The sequence below is a fragment of the Mustela erminea genome, chromosome 7 (genome assembly GCF_009829155.1).
Source record: "Mustela erminea isolate mMusErm1 chromosome 7, mMusErm1.Pri, whole genome shotgun sequence".
In the NCBI taxonomy this organism is placed as follows: Eukaryota; Metazoa; Chordata; class Mammalia; order Carnivora; family Mustelidae; genus Mustela; species Mustela erminea.
The window spans coordinates 23234583-23253349 of NC_045620.1; the positions used below are offsets into that span (position 1 = coordinate 23234583).

The 18767-nt window shown below is 48.1% G+C and overlaps 1 protein-coding gene across 1 annotated transcript in view; it reads right to left on the bottom strand.

The window, feature by feature from the left end:
- Positions 1-18478, bottom strand: part of MMP24 (matrix metallopeptidase 24) — a 42537-nt gene extending 24059 nt beyond the window's left edge. Inside the window, exon 1 of the mRNA XM_032350865.1 lies at positions 18275-18478. Coding sequence (XP_032206756.1) covers positions 18275-18478 — 204 coding nt within the window. The remainder of the gene's footprint in view (positions 1-18274) is intronic.
- Between the last annotated feature and the right edge of the window lie 289 nt (positions 18479-18767).

Consider the following 18767-nt stretch of genomic DNA (forward strand, 5'->3'; position numbering starts at 1 on the left):
CATAATGCAGAAGGCTTCAATCTACCTGGGCAGAGATCCGCCCTTGAAACTCGGGATCATTTTACTGAAGGGACCGAAGGATTCATACTCTGATTGCTTCCTCCTTCGTTCACTCCTGCACACGCACTGGTAAGCTAATCTCCAGAAAACCCAGCTCTCGTTGGCTCCCTCTCCTTGAAGTGTTCCTGGGCTCTCTACTGGCTACAGAATAAAAGATTAAATTTGCATTCAAGGCTGTCTGGTACCCTGCCTCTTTACTCCCTTATGCAGTGGTTTCCGCTGAAATGTAACTAGACATGCATGAGCATAAGAATGCTTCTTCTCTGAAGCAGAGCAGCCTGTTAAAATGTACGCTCCAGAACCGCTGTGTCAAACGTCAGAGTCGGCTGAAGAATCATGTTCTAGAATCCTTATTGACCTGAGGTTATATACAGGCTTTATCGCTAACCCCTCCAAAAGAGCAAGCCATTGTAAGTACATATAAGCAAAATAATGCATTATTTAATTATTTAATTTAATTTAGTTCTTGGAAGAAGAAACTAAATACATAAATGCATGCATAGGGAAAAGCATAGACAGGCACACATAAAAAAAATAAATAATAGCATGGTTATGTAAGAGAATTTCTTGTTTTTAGAAAATATCCACTGAAGTATTTTGGCTTATATAATGGCGCACGATGTCTGCAACTTTTTCTTAAACAGATTCAGAAAAGAGAGAGGGAGAGGAGGGGCGGGGGACAAATGTAGTAAAACGTTAAGAATTGGGGAAACCAAGTGAAGGGTATTCAGGACTTTTTTGTCCTATTCTGGAAAAGTTTTCTGAAAGTCTGAAATGATGTCAAAAATATTTTTTTAGGGGCGCCTGGGTGGCTCAGTGGGTTAAAGTCTCTGTCTTCGGCTCAGGTCATGATCCCAGGGTTCTGGGATCGAGCCCCACATCGGGCTCTCTGCTCAGCAGGGAGCCTGCTTCCCCTCCTCTCTCTCTGCCTGCCTCTCTGCCTACTTGTGATCTCTGTCTGTCAAATAAGTAAATAAAATCTTTAAAAATATATATATATATATATTTAAAGATTTTATTTACTTATTTGACAGACAGAGATCACAAGTAGACAAAGAGAGAGGCAAGCAGAGAGAGAGGAGGGGAAGCAGGCTCCCTGCTGAGCAGAGAGTCCGATGTGGGACTCGATCCCAGGACCCTGAGATCACGACCCGAGCCAAAAGCAGCGGCTTAACCCACTGAGCCACCCAGGCGCCCTATATATTTTTTTTAAATGAAAAAAGAATTAACCAGGAGCATCCTCCATTAGAGGATCACGGGGGAGCATTTCTGTTTTCTAAGTTTTAGGCATGGAGTCAAATAAAAAGGGGAGGAACACTTTGAAAGGGCAAGAATGTCGGAAAGTAACTTGGAAGAAGAAACTCAAACAGACAATGGCTCTGGAAGACAGCAAAGTAGAGAAAAAAAAAAAAGTGTCATTCCCACTGCCAGGCGGGGATGGAAGCCTGAAGAAACGAGAGCACCGGGAAATATCTGTGGCATCAGTTAGAAAATGAGGGAAACCCCCATGGGACTCTTGAACCCACCAGCATTTACAGGGGCACCCCCCCCCCCATGCTGGTCTCTTAGCCAGATGAAAGCTTCAACCCACCCTCAGAAAATTACCCTGCACACCACGTGATTTAAGGAAGGAGAAAGAACTTAGAAAATAATATTATTCCCATTGTGATTTTTGCTTCTTGTTTCTATACCAACAGTCTTCTTGTGGATGTGTCTATCATTACAAGTCAAAGCAAACCAGGGAAGGAAGCAGACCAGAAACTATAAATAAGTTATTATTTTTTTCATCTAAGGTGACTATAACATCTTTATTGCCTTGTGATAAATGCAGCTGACTGATTAAAAACAAAACAGAACAATAAAGTCTTAACCTCTACAACAGCATGACAGCCTTACCACCTTCCTACTGAGACCTAGAACGTGTCTTTCACTCCAGATTATGGCACAAAATATCAATACTTCTTACACTTTTCAAACACTGACTCTCTCTCATGCTTTTGTATGTTTTTTCCCCTGGCCCTGGCATACTCCTTAGGCTAAAATCTTCCATTATTTTAAAGCTCCACTCAGAACTCCAGAAGACTTCCCTCACCCCCCCCAACTAAGTCATTTTCTTCCTCTTTTGTGCTCCCCCAATCCCCCATTATAGATAGTAAAGACCTTACAGTACTGGGTTCTAATCGTTACTTGACTTGTCAGACTCTAAGTGCCTTAAGGGAAGAGTCTGTGTTCTAACTTGTCTCTCTCCATCCAGTGCCCGGAAGTGCCTGACACCCAGTGCTGCTCCTCATATCTGCTCAATGAACATAACTGGGCAGTCACTGCAGGCACCGTGCAAGGCTCTGGGGATACACAGATGCCTAAGGAGCTCACAGCCCCACAAGTAAACCTACCATGAAAACACAGCCCTCAAAGTCAGGTGTGTACAGGGTTCTATAGGAGAACAAGAGAGATGTGTCTTCTCCACATGGGGGTGGGGACCGGGAGAAAGGGGAACTCAGGGGAGGCTCCCAGGCAAAGAGGGATTGAAGCAGTGTTGAGGCATACAGTATGAGCAATTGTGGGAGGGGAGCACGGGCGCATTCCGAGAGGGGTTTCAAATGATGAAGAATTGGGGGAGGGAGCGTGGTGATTAGAGGAGGAGGAGGAGGAGGGTGTGGAAGGAGATGATACGTCATTATGTGTTCACAAAGTGGGCAAATTACAGAGAATCACTTGTGACTTTGACTGTGGCCCAGGATCAGCCAAAAAGCTCAAGTAAATCATCTAGAAATGGACATGACAGCACAGCTAAGTTACCCACTATTCATCCTGGTGCCCAGCTGCTCCCCCCAGGTTAAGTCATGCCATCGAAACATTACACCCCTGCACTGCATCCTTTCAGCCAGAATGGTACATTAGGTTCCTTTTTTTAATGGAAACCTCAGTGAAGAATTATTGGGTTAAATAAACAAGGCGCACGGTGGGAAAGAGGTACACAGTTCTGAGATCAAATCCTGACTTCTCTGCTCGCTGGCCATGTGACGCCAGGCAAACTGAACTCCAGTTTCCTAGTGTGTAAAATGTGAACCGTAATTCCTCCTCCACAGGATTACTGTTAAGATAAAATGAACAGGGCGCCCGGGTGGCTCAGTGGGTTAAGCCGCTGCCTTTGGCTCACGTCATGATCTCGGGGTCCTGGGATCGAGCCCCGCATCGGGCTCTCTGCTCAGCAGGGAGCCTGCTTCCCTCTCTCTCTCTGCCTGCCTCTCTGCCTACTTGTGATCTCTCTCTGTCAAATAAATAAATAAAATCTTTAAAAAAAAAAAAGATAAAATGAACAAATGTCCTTGACACATAATCACAAAGGTGCTTGCTATTGCTGGGGATGGTGTCTCTGTTATCTTTTGCAAACTCAACGTGGAAAAACTTGGTCTCTGACTCCTTTGGCTTTTGAAATCTAGTCATCTCACCCTCCCACATTCTCCCTGGACCAAGAGCCAGTCCTAATGGGTCCTGTGGAGGGCAGCAGGTGTCACGGTCAAGTCTGCTTGCCCTTAGGTGGCAGGTGGCTGTGACCATCTCTCCCACAGCACCTGGAGAACTGCTCAGTGGAGAACTGACAGCTGGCTTGAATAGTATACTCTTCACCCTCACTCAACTTTCTTAGGCCCAAATACAGTTGCTTTCTATCAAGCGTTAGCTTGATGAACATGTTTTCCCTGCAGGAGATTATGTTTTCTGGATTCAGAAAGTGGACCCTGGGTGACCCAGGGGTTTTCCCTCTTGGCCTTTCCCCCAAGAATCCATCAGCCAAATGTATGGCTTAAATATGGAACATGGTGAGACCGAGAAGTAACTTACTTTTTTCATCTTTCCCACCACCAAGTTATGTTTCATCCTTAAAAGTCTTACTTTCAACCCTTGTCTCAACCTGTAAGCTGTCTCAAACCCTTCCAGAAAGAGGTGTGGTACAAATCTAAAATAAATGGAATTCCTCTTTATGGGTGGAGTTTACACTCTGGAAACCCGGCTAAGATGAATGATGGCATTTGGGAAATGGCTGGGCATCTTTGGACAAATACCACCGACAAACCAGGCAGCCAACTGAGCTCTTTGAGCCAACTGAAGAGTTCCTCTGAACTAGCACAGGAATTCAGAAATTTCTCCCCTCCTGCCCTCATTACTGTTTATGGTAAGAGATAAGGAACAGGGAACTCTGGGCATAGACCTACTCCAGCCTTTGACAACTTGGGGGAATTGAAAATAGCTCCTCCTCAGTAAATGGCCACCTGGTTTACCCAACTCTTTTTCTGGGCTACCCGAGCAAGGAGCCACTCAGGGGCCACATAGGATGTGCTATGAAGGTCACAGAGTCTAGCTCAGCAGCATCGGGAGCTAGGACCTAAGGATCTTAGGCAGGTCCTAGGCAAATGTCTGTATCAGGCCGAAACATGAGAATGGACTGGCCTTCTCTAAGCTCTGCTTCTGCTTCCCTCCCAGGTTCACTGGAAACTATCCTCAGAGCTCAGGGGCAGACCCCTAAGAAGGAAAATGGGAGGGGGAAGGGCTGGTCAAAGGACAGCTCCAAACCAGGGAACAGGGCATTGAGATTAGACCTGAGTGTGTGTATGTACGTGAATGCATGTGTGAGGGGCTAAGAGGCTAGGGACCAGATAATTCCAACTTCTGCTGTTTAACCCAGTCTCTACCACTCACTTGCTTCTGCTACTGTGCAGTCCCTCTTGACCTCTCTGGGCAGAAGCTCCTCGTGTCGTGCATGTCTTCTATGCTCCAGCCATACCTATTCCAAAATAGCCCCTGCCCTTGCATACTCTCAGGCTGTTCCTGCTGCTTTCCAAGCCCATTCTCTTTATGTGTGTTAGCAAACTTATCCTTCAGGGTCTAGCTGAAATGTTACCTCTCTTGGTAAATCTTCCTTAAGTCTCCCTGCAGAACTGGCGGGCACCCTCCTTACTCCTGTAGGGCTTTGCTTGTCTGCCACTCTAAACGCAGATGCCACAGTGAGTCCTACCTGTCAGTTGATATGTTTTCCCCACCAGATTGAGACCTGGAGGAGCGGAGATTGTCTTATTTATTTTTGTATCTGTTACAACACTCAGAACAGTGCCTGGCACAACAAATCATCACTAGATGAATGAATAAATGAATAAATGAGCGAACGAATGAATGAATGAACCAACAAACGAAAAGTTGGTCCAGGAGGGACCAAGGAAGGGATTTCATCTTGCGAAGGCTTCCTGAGCAATACACACAAAAACACCAAGCACAATTCTTGGTATCTGTTAGAGGCTGAGAAAAACATTTGCTGAAATTCAGTCTATCGTGGTTTGACTTTTCTGCTTGATGAGGCAATAAGCGCCATTGTCCCATCGGAAAGAAGATAAAATCCATGGAAAGAAAAAAAAAAAGCCCCATTCAGTTTTAAACACAATGACCTACCTTCCGTCCTTTTGCACCTGGATCCATTAACCAATCACCAGCCATGTCAGAAGTCTGATCTTTATAGCTCAGTTCACCAACTCTAGGATGTCTGTCACCCTTTAAGTGCTGAAAGAGGTGTAAACCCAGAAAAAAGTGAGAAAAATCTCAGAGTGTGGCGAGCAGGGACCAAAATAGCGGGGCTGAACCGAAGATGTAGAGATGGCAGACAGTATGTGTGATTGGTTTGCCGGCCAGAAGGCGGGATTTCAGTTCCTGAGAAGCCAGAGCTGAGATATTCAGTAGTGGCAGGCAAAGGAGAGAGCGGAAAATAACAAGGAGAAGAAACGTGGCCCGGAGAAGGAAGAGAGCGGCAGACAGCAGAGGCGGTGGTGACATTAGAAGTGGCGCTGGGGGCAGCAAGAAGTGGATCAGCGGGTGGTGCTGCTGTTTGCTCTTGGAGAACAGAGAAAGCGGTGGAGGAGGAGAGAAAGATGGATCCGCTAAAGCAGCATGGCCTCCAGGGCTATCCCGGAGCATCGCACCGTCTGGGTGTGCGGCCAACGCCAACTGCGGAGGTCTGGAGAAGGAGCAGGAGAATGGTTAGGATCGGATGTTTGATCAGGATCGCAGTGGGCTGGAAGGTGTTATCAGAAAGGTCCAAGGGGAAGCCTACAAAGAAGGACCAGGCAAGAGGTGTCCAATTTGGAAGCATGAGCTAGAATGAAGAGGAAAGAATGAAAGACCCCCGATCAAAGAGTTTGGGTAGCTGAGGTCATAGTCTAGGATGATGATGTGAGCAACAGGAAGAAGGCATGACCTCAACACTCCTGGGATGTCCAGGTCCCATCCCACAGAAGGACAGTGACTAAGGAAGGGAGAGTGGCTGGGTCAATGAAGCATGTCCTACTAGAAGGGAAGTAGGAGGGATATTTAGGCTGGAGAAGGGGGAGTTGCTGGGGACATGCCAGTCTTTATAAAGCCGACTCGCTATAGATGAAGAGGATTTATTCTGGTTGATCCAGGGGGCAGACCTAAGACCAGCACAGGAGATGATAGGGCATAGATCTTGTCTCCTGATAGGAAACAACTTTGAAACAGAGGTGTTCTAATTACAGCAATAATGATAACCACTACTGTGTTAGAATGCTAACTATATACCCGACATTACTCTAGAACTCAATGACCCCACAAGGTAGGAATCTCCCCAATTTGCAGATGAGGAAACAGGTTCAGAGAAGTAACCTAACCATCAAGAGTCACAAAGCTAAGAAGTGGCCGGAGTCAAACCCAGATATGGTTGAAACCAGGCATTCCATAGTGTCAGACAACTTGGACAAGAATCTCTTTCCCCTCCCAGGACATCTTACACCTCATACTCCAAAGAGCAATGTCTTATCTCACATCCTAGTGAGTTCCATACCCTTCTACTCTGACCCCTGTGCCAGGGCACCATCACGTACCCAGTTATCCAGCCAGCAGCCTCATATGACCCATGACTCTACCCTCTCCTTCACAGTCCACATCCATCTTTTGCCAAAGAACTGTTGGTTCTACTTCCTAAATATCAGATGGGCTTCTGTCCATTCATTTATTCACTCACTCATTCATTCTGTAAGTATTAAAGGTCCCACTCCTATGTACCAGGCACTGTGTGCTAGGCTCTGGGATAGAACAGCAAACAGAAACATTCTTGTTAATGTCTAGTTACAGGCTAGTGGAAGAACCATGGGGCACTATGTGCTGTGAAAAATAAAGCAGGTTGAGGAGCTAAGAGGGGTAGGACAACTGTTTTATAAAGGATGGTCCAAGAAAGTGGCCCCATGGAAGTGACATCTGGGCAAGAGACCTGAAGAGGGAACAGAAAGTACCATTACCTCCAAGGCTTCAAAGGCTTTCCATCAAAAACTTTCCAGGGAGAGAACAAGAGGTGTTAGTCAAAGGGGACAGTGTTTCACAATGTTAGTAAGTTCTAGAGATCTACTGTACAGCACAGGGCCTAGAATGAATAATACTGTACTATACACTTTAAAAATTTGCTAAGCGGGCAGATCTTAAGTGTTCTTGGCATGAAATAATAGTGATAAACAATGAGGGCAGGAGGAAACCCCTGGAAGGGATGGATTTTTTCATGGCCTAGATTGTGGTGATGGCTTCACAGGTGTTTATCTCCCAACTCATTAAGCTGCCTACATTGAATATATACAGCTTTTTGGGTGTCAATTATACCTCAGTAAAGTGGTTTAAAAAAAAAAAAAAAAGAGGCTTCATGACTTGACCCCTGACTCCCTTTGCAGCCTCTTCTACCATTCCCCACCTAGCACTCTGTGTTTCTGGTGTGTTCCAAGTCTTCCAGACCCTTCCATACATTGGTCCTTCTATCTAGATCTCGTTCCTATCTCTGGGGAGGTCTTCCTTGACCCCTTAACTTATCACAACTCTTATCACGCACTGTTGTCATCACATGCTGTTAACTGGTCACCTCTTCTTGACTGCACAGTCCCCGGCCAGGGCCCATAGTCTGTCTTCACCACCACAGCGCCTTGACACCTAGCACAGGGCCTGGCTCGGATACGTGTTTATTGAATGAAAATGAGTGGACGTGTTCGGGGAGAGGGAGAATCATGGAGTCAGAACTTGCTGTAAAACAGGCTTTCTCAAACTCAGCACTACCGATAGTTTGGGCCAGATCATTCTTCATTGCAGGGTGGCTGTCCTGTGCTCTGTAGGACGTTTAGCAGAATCCCTTGTTTCTTCAACTAGAATAACTAGTAGCACCACCTCTCAGCTGTGACAATCGAGAAAATGTCTCTAGACATTGCTGAAAGTCTCCCCGAGGAGACTGTCCTGAGGGTGGGCAAAACTGTCCCGGATTGAGAACCTCTGCTATAAGAAGAGTCCCACATAGAGCTGCCTTGACTATCCTGTAAGGGTCCGTTCGACCCTATATTTTGTTTTAGAGAAAGCATGAGGCCTCAGTCAGTAGCCTCCCAGGTCGAGGCTCAGAGTGAGAACTGGTTTCCTCATCTGGGCAGGTGGGCAGGAGTGGCCTTGATGTGGGGTTGGCTGAGGGGTGAGGACTAAGGCAGCTCCAGAGGACGTGTAGGGTCGTGTTTAAAAACATATGTTTTGGAGACAAACCATGCTCTGTTCAAATCCTAATTCTTTGTCTACTTGTTGCACAACCTTAGGCACAGTATTCAACCTCCCTTATGCTCACTTCCTCCAACCGCTTCGTGTCATTCGCACATGCCTCGTGGAGTGGTTGTGGAGACAAAATAACATAGCTCGTGGTATTAAGTCCTCAGTAAAAGATAGCAATAACAACAACTATTATTTTCCTGAGAGGTGACAGGCAACTTAAACACCTCGTTGTACTAAGTCCCATCACCAAGGCTGTGTCCCTCGGTGCACAGTCCTCATGTGTCACGGGCTGTCAGCATCACAGGGTTCCGGGAACTCGTTAAAAGTCCATATTCCTAACTGTGAACCTAGACCCTACTAAACTGGACTGTGTGAGGCTGGAGGCCGGAAACTGGGAATCTGCATTTTTAAACTCAGCATCAAGAGTGGTCTAACATCATTCTTCCCCATCTATTCCCATGTTAGCTCAATCCTTATATCTGGGTTTCTGCCTCGGTTTCCCTGTCTGGCACTTAGGTCCCCAGCTGAGATTGCTATGACCCTAATCTGTTTCTCAAGGTCTCATATTCCCTGCCTGGTTCCCGGTCTTCTCCAGAGAGTGAGACTCTAGTCCCTGTACAGCTGGGAGCTGGGTAGGGTCCTATCTGAAAAAACAGGTCACTTGGGACCAAGATATCACCACATACCAAATATCACCTAGCTTTGCTCTTTCCGGCTGAACGTCCTTGGGCAAATGACCTTACTTCCTTAAGGTTCATTTTCTTCATTTATTAAGCAGAGGATGATAAAAAAAGGTTGTGAGGAGGATCCAGTGAGATGATCACTGTGGTAGGTGAAAAAAATGGCCCTCCAAAGATGGCTGCAGCCTGGTCCCTGGACCCCATGACTGTGTGAACTCACTTGGCAAAGGAGCCTTTATAGACATGAGGGGAAGGATCTTCAGGTGGGGAGATTATGCTAGAACATCCAAGTGGGCTCAATGTTAATCACGGGTTCCTTGTGAGAGGGAGGCAAGAGAGTCAGAGTCAGAGAAGGAGAGGTGACGACAGAAGCAAGAGACAGAGTGCGCCATGCTAGAAGGGGCCACACGCGTGGCCACACTGTGGGAGGCCTCTAGAAGCTGGGAAAGGCCAGGAACGCATCCTCCCGTGAGCTAGCCCTTCAGAGACCTTCCTTTTAGTCCTGGTAAGTCCTTTTTCAGGCTTCTGAGCTCCAGAAGATGAGAAATCCATGTTTTAAGCCACGAAGTGTGTGGTCATTTGTTTCAGCAGCAATGGGAAACGAATGCAGGCCCAGCCTTGAGCAGACTCCGGCCGGTAGTAAGCATTCTCACGGTGCCGTTGTCTGTGTTCTGGCTCCTGCGCTCTCTGGCAGGAGAGGGGCCGCTATCTTTGGTGACCCAAATCACAGTGCGGTGACGTCTCAGAGATCAGCCCTACCATCGTGTCAGTCCCCCAGCTCCTGTCCCACCAGAGCCCTGCTTCCTTCTCCAGCCATACCTCTGGGATCCCAGTCTTGCCACGGAGCCCACCTCCGTTATAGCTAAGTTTTAAAAATTGCAAACTTGAAGGCTTCACCATTCAGGTATCTAGAAAAGGCACTGGTCAACATGCTTTGGAACCATCTGATTTAATACACTTGTTTTGCAGAAGAGCAAGATAAAACAACGAAGGGAGAAATGACTTATCCAAAATCACCGAGCAAGTTGAGAGAGGAAATGGAGCTGGGTCCCTGCCTGCTAGGGAGCCTTCTCTCTGTCATGCTACACCCTCCGCTCTAGCTCTGGTTTGCCTCCAAGCGCTGGCTTTTTTTTTTTTCTTTTTCTTTTTTTTCTTTTTCACTTACAGCCAGTCTAAAAAGGGCCCTCAGGATCGCCCACAATGCCCAGCTTAGCTTCTTGACAAACACCTTAATGGCACAGCGTTGCCTCTTGGCTGCCACCAGCTCCTGAGTGGGTGGTGAGTGCACTGGCGGGAACTCCCTGGCGCTCTGCTCCGTGTCCTTGGCCCATTCCCAGGAGGCCACCACAAGCCAGAGAATCACCATCCCCAAGGAGATGGCACATTTGGGGTTTGGGGCCAGCACGGGGATGTCCAAGTTTTCCCAATTCCGGGGAGGCCTCCTCCCGGGGCCAGCAGAGGGGCCACGCTCTTATTCACTCTCCGAGGGGGGAGGAGGCTTCATCGTCCTCACCTCTTTGCAGGGCCTTCCTGCCAATCTGCCACAGCTTTCTGTCCCCTGGGGTTTGACGTACTGATGAGTCAAGAAAAGGGAAGAGGGAACACAAGACCGTGGTCAGGCCTCAGTTTTTCAACTGTACCAGGCAGGTGGCTGAAGTAGATAACCCGTAAATAATCACACAAAGTATAAAATGTATAATATTTTTAGTTTGATGGGTTTGGGTGTGGAACCCGTCTTCTGGTTCCTCGCTGCCAGTTTTAAATCCAGGCTCCTTCGTGTGGCACCCAAGCTTCCCAGTCCGACCCAATGCACCTTTCTAGCCTTATCTTCAGTCAAGAGAGTCTTACTGTTTGACTGCCCACCGCAGGGCTCCCTCTGGAGCTACTGACAACCTCTTTGTGTTGACAGCACTCATCCCACGGTTTCCTTCCTCTGTGCCTCTTTCCTTCCCTCTCTACAGAATGCCTTTCCCTCATGGCTTCTCCATGACGAACTATTAAATACCCTTCCAAAGGCCACTTCATCTGGGAAGGCTATCCAGGGGTGGGTGGGCTTCCTCTGGGCTCCCAGTGGCATGCCATGCCCCCCTCACTCACATGACATTACACATCATGTTTCACATACCCATGGCCCCCACTACATGCTGCAGCTCACGGCCTGGTGAGGGGGACAGACACAGAAAGACTCAATGTTTCATTGAGTGGGATGAAGGAGAAGGAGAAGGTGTCGTGAACATGTTTGACAGGAGACCCGGGCTGTGATGTCAGCGATGGCCTCCCTGAGGATGCGTGGCGCGTCAGTGGCGACGTGTGTCTGAGCAGAAGGGGCCCAGGCGAAGGCAGAGGAAGGAGCAGCCCGGGAGGAAGCACATCTTCCCGAATTCCTGAGATGGGAAGGGGCCTGCACATTAGCAAAAGAGAAAGAAGGCCAGGGTGGCCAGACTTGAGTAAGAAGGTGGCGTATGGAGAAGAAAGCGCGAGAGCCGGGAAGGACTCGGTCACGCAGGCCATCGTCGGCTCGGTGGGTGCCGGACACGAGGGGGTTCGTAATACTATGAACTTCCATCGGTGTTTGAGATGTTCCCATAACAAGAATCAAAAGGAAGAAGTGGTGGTAGAGTAGGAATACTAGTTAGTCTCCCTCCTCAAAGCCACTTTTAGCAAGGTGAGTGTGGGAGTAGCGTGGTCAGATTTTTTTGTTTAAAACGTTTTTTTTTATTATTATTATTAAATATTTCTAGCACTCAGTAAGGCATAAAAATAATCAAACAGGCCTTGGATAATCGCCGACCAGCTTTGTTAAATCTTCGCTTTGGCCATATTTGCTTCAGATATAACTGACCCCTGTGTGGATTTATTTTTAAAAGGTCACTCTGGCTGCCATTTGAGGAAGGATTAGAGGCAGGCGAGAGAGGCAGAGCAGGTGGGAAATTTCTGAAGTCCAGATGAGAGAGAGTAGATGCTCAGACTACGAAGGAGGCAGTGGAGGTGGAGAAGTAGATGCACGGGAGATCCAGTCAGGAGGAAGAACTTCTGGGGCCTGGTCATTGATTGCAAGGTGAGGTGAGGAAAAGGTGGGGGGGGGGCGAGCCCCATCTCTCTGGCCCAGAGCTTTAGGGGCACAGAGAACAGTGTGCCCAGGAGCGTACGTGTGCTGTAGAATCAAGTTCTAAAATTATTATGGCCAACAAAAGTTGTTATAACAATGCCTGTTTTTTCTCTACCTGCTTTGTTACAACAGCCTGTCTGATCTTTGAGAAAATGTTGCCTTTTATATATAGGCTTTGCCATCTTCCTATATGTCATTAAAGCCTAGTTCAAAGTTGCCTTTTAAAACAAAGGCATAGAAGGGAACACCTGGGTGGCTCAGTTGGTTAAGTCGCTGCCTTCGGCTCAGGTCATGATCCCAGGGTCCTGGGTAGAGTCCCACATAGGGCTCCTTGCTCAGTGGGGAGTCCGCTTCTCCCTCTGTCTCTGCCTGCCTCTCTGCCTGCTTGTGCTCTCTCTCTCTCTCTCTGTGACAAATAAATAAATAAACAAATATCTTAAAAACAAACAAACAAATGATGGAGTAATGATGAAGGAAAACTAGCAGAGGATGTGAGTGCAGTCAGTCCTGAGGTCCAGAGAAACCAAAAGCTTTTTTCCAAAATCTCTTCGCTAGGGAGGGCTGGAGCTGGGATTCCCAATTTCTATCCACACACTATTCCCTAAAACAGGTATGCAGATCTAAGCTATGGGAGGAAAAACTCAAGCATCTGGCCAGGAGCCAGCACCCAGCTGGCTCAGGAACAGGCCCCTGTCCCTCCATCTCTCAGCCCGGCTCTGAGCAGGTCACTTCTCTGCTCAGAAACCTTTAATGACTCCCCTCAGCCTCTGGACGAAAGCCAGCTTCACAATCTGCTCTCAGCCTCCCTGTCCAGCCTCTTCTCCTGCTCTCTTACTGGAAACAGCCAGTAACGTGATGCCTCTGGTTCATCAAGTTAGCTGCCGTTTCCTAAACATACCATGCGATTTTATAGAGCCTTGGTTCCCGGTTTTCCTTCTGTCTTGACTGTCCCCTCACTGCTGACTGCCCTCCTCTTCCCTCAATGGTTCATCTTTAATACCAACCTTCTTCCTAAAACATTCTCTGAGAGCCTCATCTCTTCCCCATGCTATGTTCCCCAGCCCTCATTTATACCTCTAGCATGCATTCATCTGTTCTTCAAACAAAGGTGCTGACTTTTGTGTATGAAGCGTGATCGAGAGAAGTTGGTGGGGGCCCGGACAATAGAATCAATTAAAAAATATTTAGAATGTGCCAAGCACTGTCCTAGATACTCAGGAGACATTGGCTGCCATCTATTAAGAACTGGTTCCTCTCATTTTGAGTTCAAACTATACCGTATCATAAGGCTAGACATGTCCCAAGATCAGTCTCTTTAGTACAATTATAATTAACTTTTCTTTGCTCTGAAACTACCTGGTCTCAAGGACTGGAAAGGACAACCCTTTCCAGTGGAAAAGATGGGCTGAAAGGCTATTGCAGTACTCTAGAACAAGCACATAGACCGAGGACAAAAAAAATCTAGCTTCTAGTCCTAGCCTTACTGTTTATTAGCTACGTGTGGGTCCCTGGACAAACTGTGGACAGGTCACATCCTTTCTCAGAGTCTCTGTTTGCACATCTATAAAATGATGACAGTATTTTGCCTGTCTCACTCATGGTGTTGTTGCCAGGACCAAGGGGGGCCACACACATGACTGCATCTGGAAAGTGCAAAGCACCTTTCAGATATGAGGCTGTTAAAGTCATAGGGAAAAAAACCACAGTAATAATAAGAGAAATGAATTAAAGTGCAGCAGACTAGGTTCAGATTAGGTAAAAGGGAGAACTTCCTGAGAACTTTTTTTTTTTCCCCCCAGACAAGAATGAAGCTATAATTGGAGGCCATGATCATATTGAAAGAAATTTATGGTTTGGGAATCTGTTTGTGCTTCTTAATAGGCCTGCCTCACTTGCTAAACTCATTGGGGCTCTAACTTTTCTTGACTATAGATGCAAACCAAAGAATGCTCTCTATCCACTCAGGGCAGTTCCCTCAAAACTGGTCTAGAGGGCAAGAGTCCATTATGCCTTGGGTCCCCCTGTCACACTCCGTTATTTGTGTGACCCATGTTGATCAGCTTGTCTCTCTCTGTACTGACCTTCCTCAGAATCAAACTGGAAAGTAGCAGGGCCAAAACACTATCTGTGGGACATTCTACTCAGCTAATAATAAAAGAAAGGGATGCTTTAAATAAACCAACACAGGAAGCCAATTAGGGAATCAGTGGGACCCCCTGATGTGCAAAATACAAAAGAAAGACTCAAGAATGCGAAGGAGAAAACAGGTTGAATGAGCTGGGTTGTTTTTCTTTTTCTTTTCATTTTGTCTTTTGGTAATGATAGATCAGAGATATAAAATTAAAAGCCAAAGATAGTGAAAATGCTTTCAACTGATAAGTCAGGAGACCAGGGAGAAGTTTCAAGTCCTGAATCACCTACTATCAGATTTAGAGTCCGTGGGCAACTCCCAGCAATTCAAGAAGTGTCTATTAGGTACTACCATGTGCTTATTTGGTGATCTCTAGGATCACGGCCACCTCTCAGTGCCTCTCTGTGGTAGGTCACTACCACCAGATGATGACCTACTGAGCAGGTTTTCAAGGGTGAGATTGTGGGACCACTGCCAAAAGGAATAACCTCTGTTTCCAATGAAAGAAGGACAGATGGGCAATGAGTCCATCCCTAACAAGCATTTTAGAAGCACCCACCCTATCCATAAGCATCTATTTCAGATCCATGTAACTTTTTGGCACAAGGGACAAAGAGTAGAGTCACCGAATGCTTATTGAGTAATTCATGATGAGCATTGGGGATTATGTTAGATCTAAAACCAGAAGATGTGTTCAGGCCCTGCCTAAGAACTGCCCAAATGATGTTTACATCATTTAAAAAAAAAAAAAAATTAAATGGTAAACTGGCTGGGGCTGCTTCAGAGTGTTAACCTGGAAAGAGAGGAATAAATAATTAGAGAAGTCAGGGAGTTTCCTGAAGAAGTGGGGCTTGGGCTGAAACTGTAAGGAAAGGTCACAGATGGATGAGTGGAGGTACTGACACAAACGGCATGTGACGTGCAGAGAAACGTGGGTAGTTAGTTTGTCTTAGAATAAGGGAGAGACAAGCTTGTTTGCAGTAAGACTGTATACCGATGAGCAGTGGGAAACACAGCCTTCCAGAGAGGAGGTCGTGTGGGTTCAGACTCCAGAGGATTTAAAAAACAGAAAGAGGAGTTAAATATTATCTGCTGGCTGAAAAGCAACCATATTTCTGTAAGGTTTCAATCACGTGAGCTGCTAGTGTTCAACGAAGGGATAATTAGGAGCAAATTGTTGAGAGAAGCAGAGGAAATAATTCTTCTATCTTTTAGAAACTTTTGGGCAATATATTAGACATTGAAAATGGAGTCATCATGGAATTAAGGGTGGGTTTTTTTTTAATCGGGTCACTTAGAAATAGGAAACAATAGAAATATAGGGTCACTTCTCACAATGAAAGGAAATGAAGAGTTCAGGGGGCCCCAGGAGACCATGCTGGGACTTGTCTCATGTAAATTTTTTATAAGTGATCCAGAAGTAGAGCAAAGTGAAAATTTCAAGAACTGCAGGTCCTCTCAAACCTTTGAAGGAAGGGAAATGCTCTGCCGAAGGAGAGAGAGCTAAAGGAGGGTACTGAGTGGGATGCAAAATGGCAGGTAAACGTCAACGTGAGGAAACATAAGGTAATGCACTCTGATAAAAATAATCCACATACGGGGTGTTGGGTTCCAGGCTATCAGTTTTGACACAGGAAAGGGATCGGAGAACTACTGCAGATTGTTTCCTAAAGGCAGTGTCCTAACGTGTGGGTCAGGAAGGCTGACAAAGGGATAGGCAGGAGCGGGAATGGAGCTGAAAACCAAAGAAGGAATCATCATTCCTTTGTGCCAGACTACAGAGTCCCACATCTGGGACAGTGGTCAGGTTTATATCTATTGAAAACTAGGGCCCAAGGATATCTAAAAAAAGGCAACTACAATGACCCAGAGGATGAATGTGGCTCTTCTATGGGTGGCTGGTCATAAGGGGGAAGCTCACGCATGAAAAGACAAAGGCTAAGAGAGGAGGAATAATCAAAGCCTATAAAGCTGATAAGGATAAGGCATGGGTATGCATAACCTTTCCTCCACATCCTGACATATTTAAGCAAATAGTCTCCTCTTGATGCTTGAAATATCACAGGAATAAAAGGGTTTCAGAGTTGAGGTCATCTAGCCCTATCTCTTTATATTTGAGATGGTAGAATTCAAGCCTAGAGAGGGCAAGGAAATGGTCGAAGGTCAAGAAGCCACCAGGGGCCAAGGTCATATTAGAGCCCAGGCCGCCTAAATCCCAGGCCAGGTCTTCTACCTCACCCTTCGCACTCAGGAAGACTAAGGGAATCCGACTTTTTATAGGGTATAAATCTATGAAACACATTACTTTGAGATGTAATAAAGCTGAAAACACAAACAGGAGAGGGAAAGTTTCCACTAAAAGTCAATGAGCAATGATAGATCTTTGAAAGACAAATACCAACCGGGGCAAAAGAGACTTTTTACACACCCTAATTTTTTGGGATCGTGTACCCCTTTGACAATCTGAAGAAATCTCAGGATTCTCTTCTAGAAAAATACATTTGCATGCACAAACACAATCTAGCACAAAATTTCAGTCCCCCGAGTCCCATGCCCAGTTAAGAATCCCTGTTCTGGCACATTCTTCTGAACAGACTGCCTGCTGCAACAAATGGGCTCAATCTCACAGGATAACTGAGGCAATCACTCTAATTTTCCTTGGCAAAGAGCTACTGTCCTAACTTATTACTTAGCACATATTAGAACTGCAGACCTGCAGGTTGGAAGAGACCAGAAAAATTACCTAGTCCAACTGCCCCCCCAAAACCCCTTCTCTGTGATATAGAATAGTGTCATGGTTAAATACATGGTGACTAGAGTCAGCCTGCCTAGGGTAGAATTCCAACATCATTGCTCCATAGCTGTGTGACCTTGGGCAAGTTACTGAAGCTCTCGAAGTTTGTATCCTCATCTCCAAAGGGGGATAATAATGACAACTATCTCATAAAGTAGTCATGAGATTGAAATTAGATTATTAATATAAATCACAGCACCAGGCCTGGCTCATCAGTAAATACTAGTTGGCATTATTGTTATTATTATGCATGTATCCATCCAAGCCCCCACCCCCCCAACGAGCTTTTGCCTGCACATGTCCCCGATGAGCAGCTCACCGCCTCCTAAGCTGGTAGAGCAGCTCTGATTGTTACAAACTTCTTCTAATATTGAGCTGAAATTTGTCTTCTTGCAACCCCTACCCCCACCCCTGTTGACCCTAATTCTGCCCTGTGGGGCGACTCAGAGCAAGACTATCCTTCCTCCACGTGACAGCTCTTCAGATACGAAGACAGTGATCGAGTCCTTCCCCCGCCCTCCCGTCCCCCACCCCCCATCCTCTCTTCTCCAGCTTGAACATCCTTGGTTTCTTCTCCCAGCCCACAACATACTGGCTGCGCTTACTATTTACTCCGAGGCGTTGTACGGTTTCCCTCACACATAGTCATGCAGGCCACACACCCCACCGCCACCACAACAATCCCGACCCTCCTGCTCCGCCCCCGCCCGCTGCCCCTGTCCGCGGTGCTGAAGCAGCTCCCAGCCCCGCGGCCCTTCCCGGCCCCTGCCCTGGGCAACCCCCGGCCGGGCCCCCAGGCGCAGACCCCCGCGCGCCACCCCCGCGCCCCCAGCGGCAGACGCGGCCCGCCCCGGCCCAGGCCCGGCCCCGGCGCCGCCCCCCGCCCTGCCCGGAGGCCCCGAGCCCGCCGCCCCGGCCCGGCGCGCCAGCCCCACCTGCCCGGCGAAGGGCGCCTCCGCCTCGGCCGCCCGCGCCGCCGCCGCCGCCGCCGCCGCCGCCCGCGCGGCGCCCGGGAGGCAGCAGAGCGCCGGCAGCAGCAGCAGCAGCCGCCCGGGGACCCGCCAGCGGCTCCAGCGCGGGGCCCGGCCCGGCGGCGGCAGCGGACCCGGCGCGGCGCGGCCGCCCCGGCTCCTCGGCATCCCCGCGGCGGGGCCCGGCCGCCCGGCTGCGATGGCGGCGGCGGCGGCGGCGGCGGCGGCGGCTCCGGCCGGGTCCTCCCGCTGCAGCCGCTGCGGAGCCGCCGAGTCACGGCGCCGCGGACACGCGCCCGGCCCGCCTGTCTTCGCCGCCGCCGCCGCCTCGGCCGCCAGCGCGCCCCCGCCTCCGCGCGCCCCGCCCCGGCGGGGGGCGGCCAGGGGCACCGGGGCAGCACCCGGGCCGGACCACGGGGGCGGCGGCTCCGGGCCAGCCCTAGGGCACTGGCTGGGG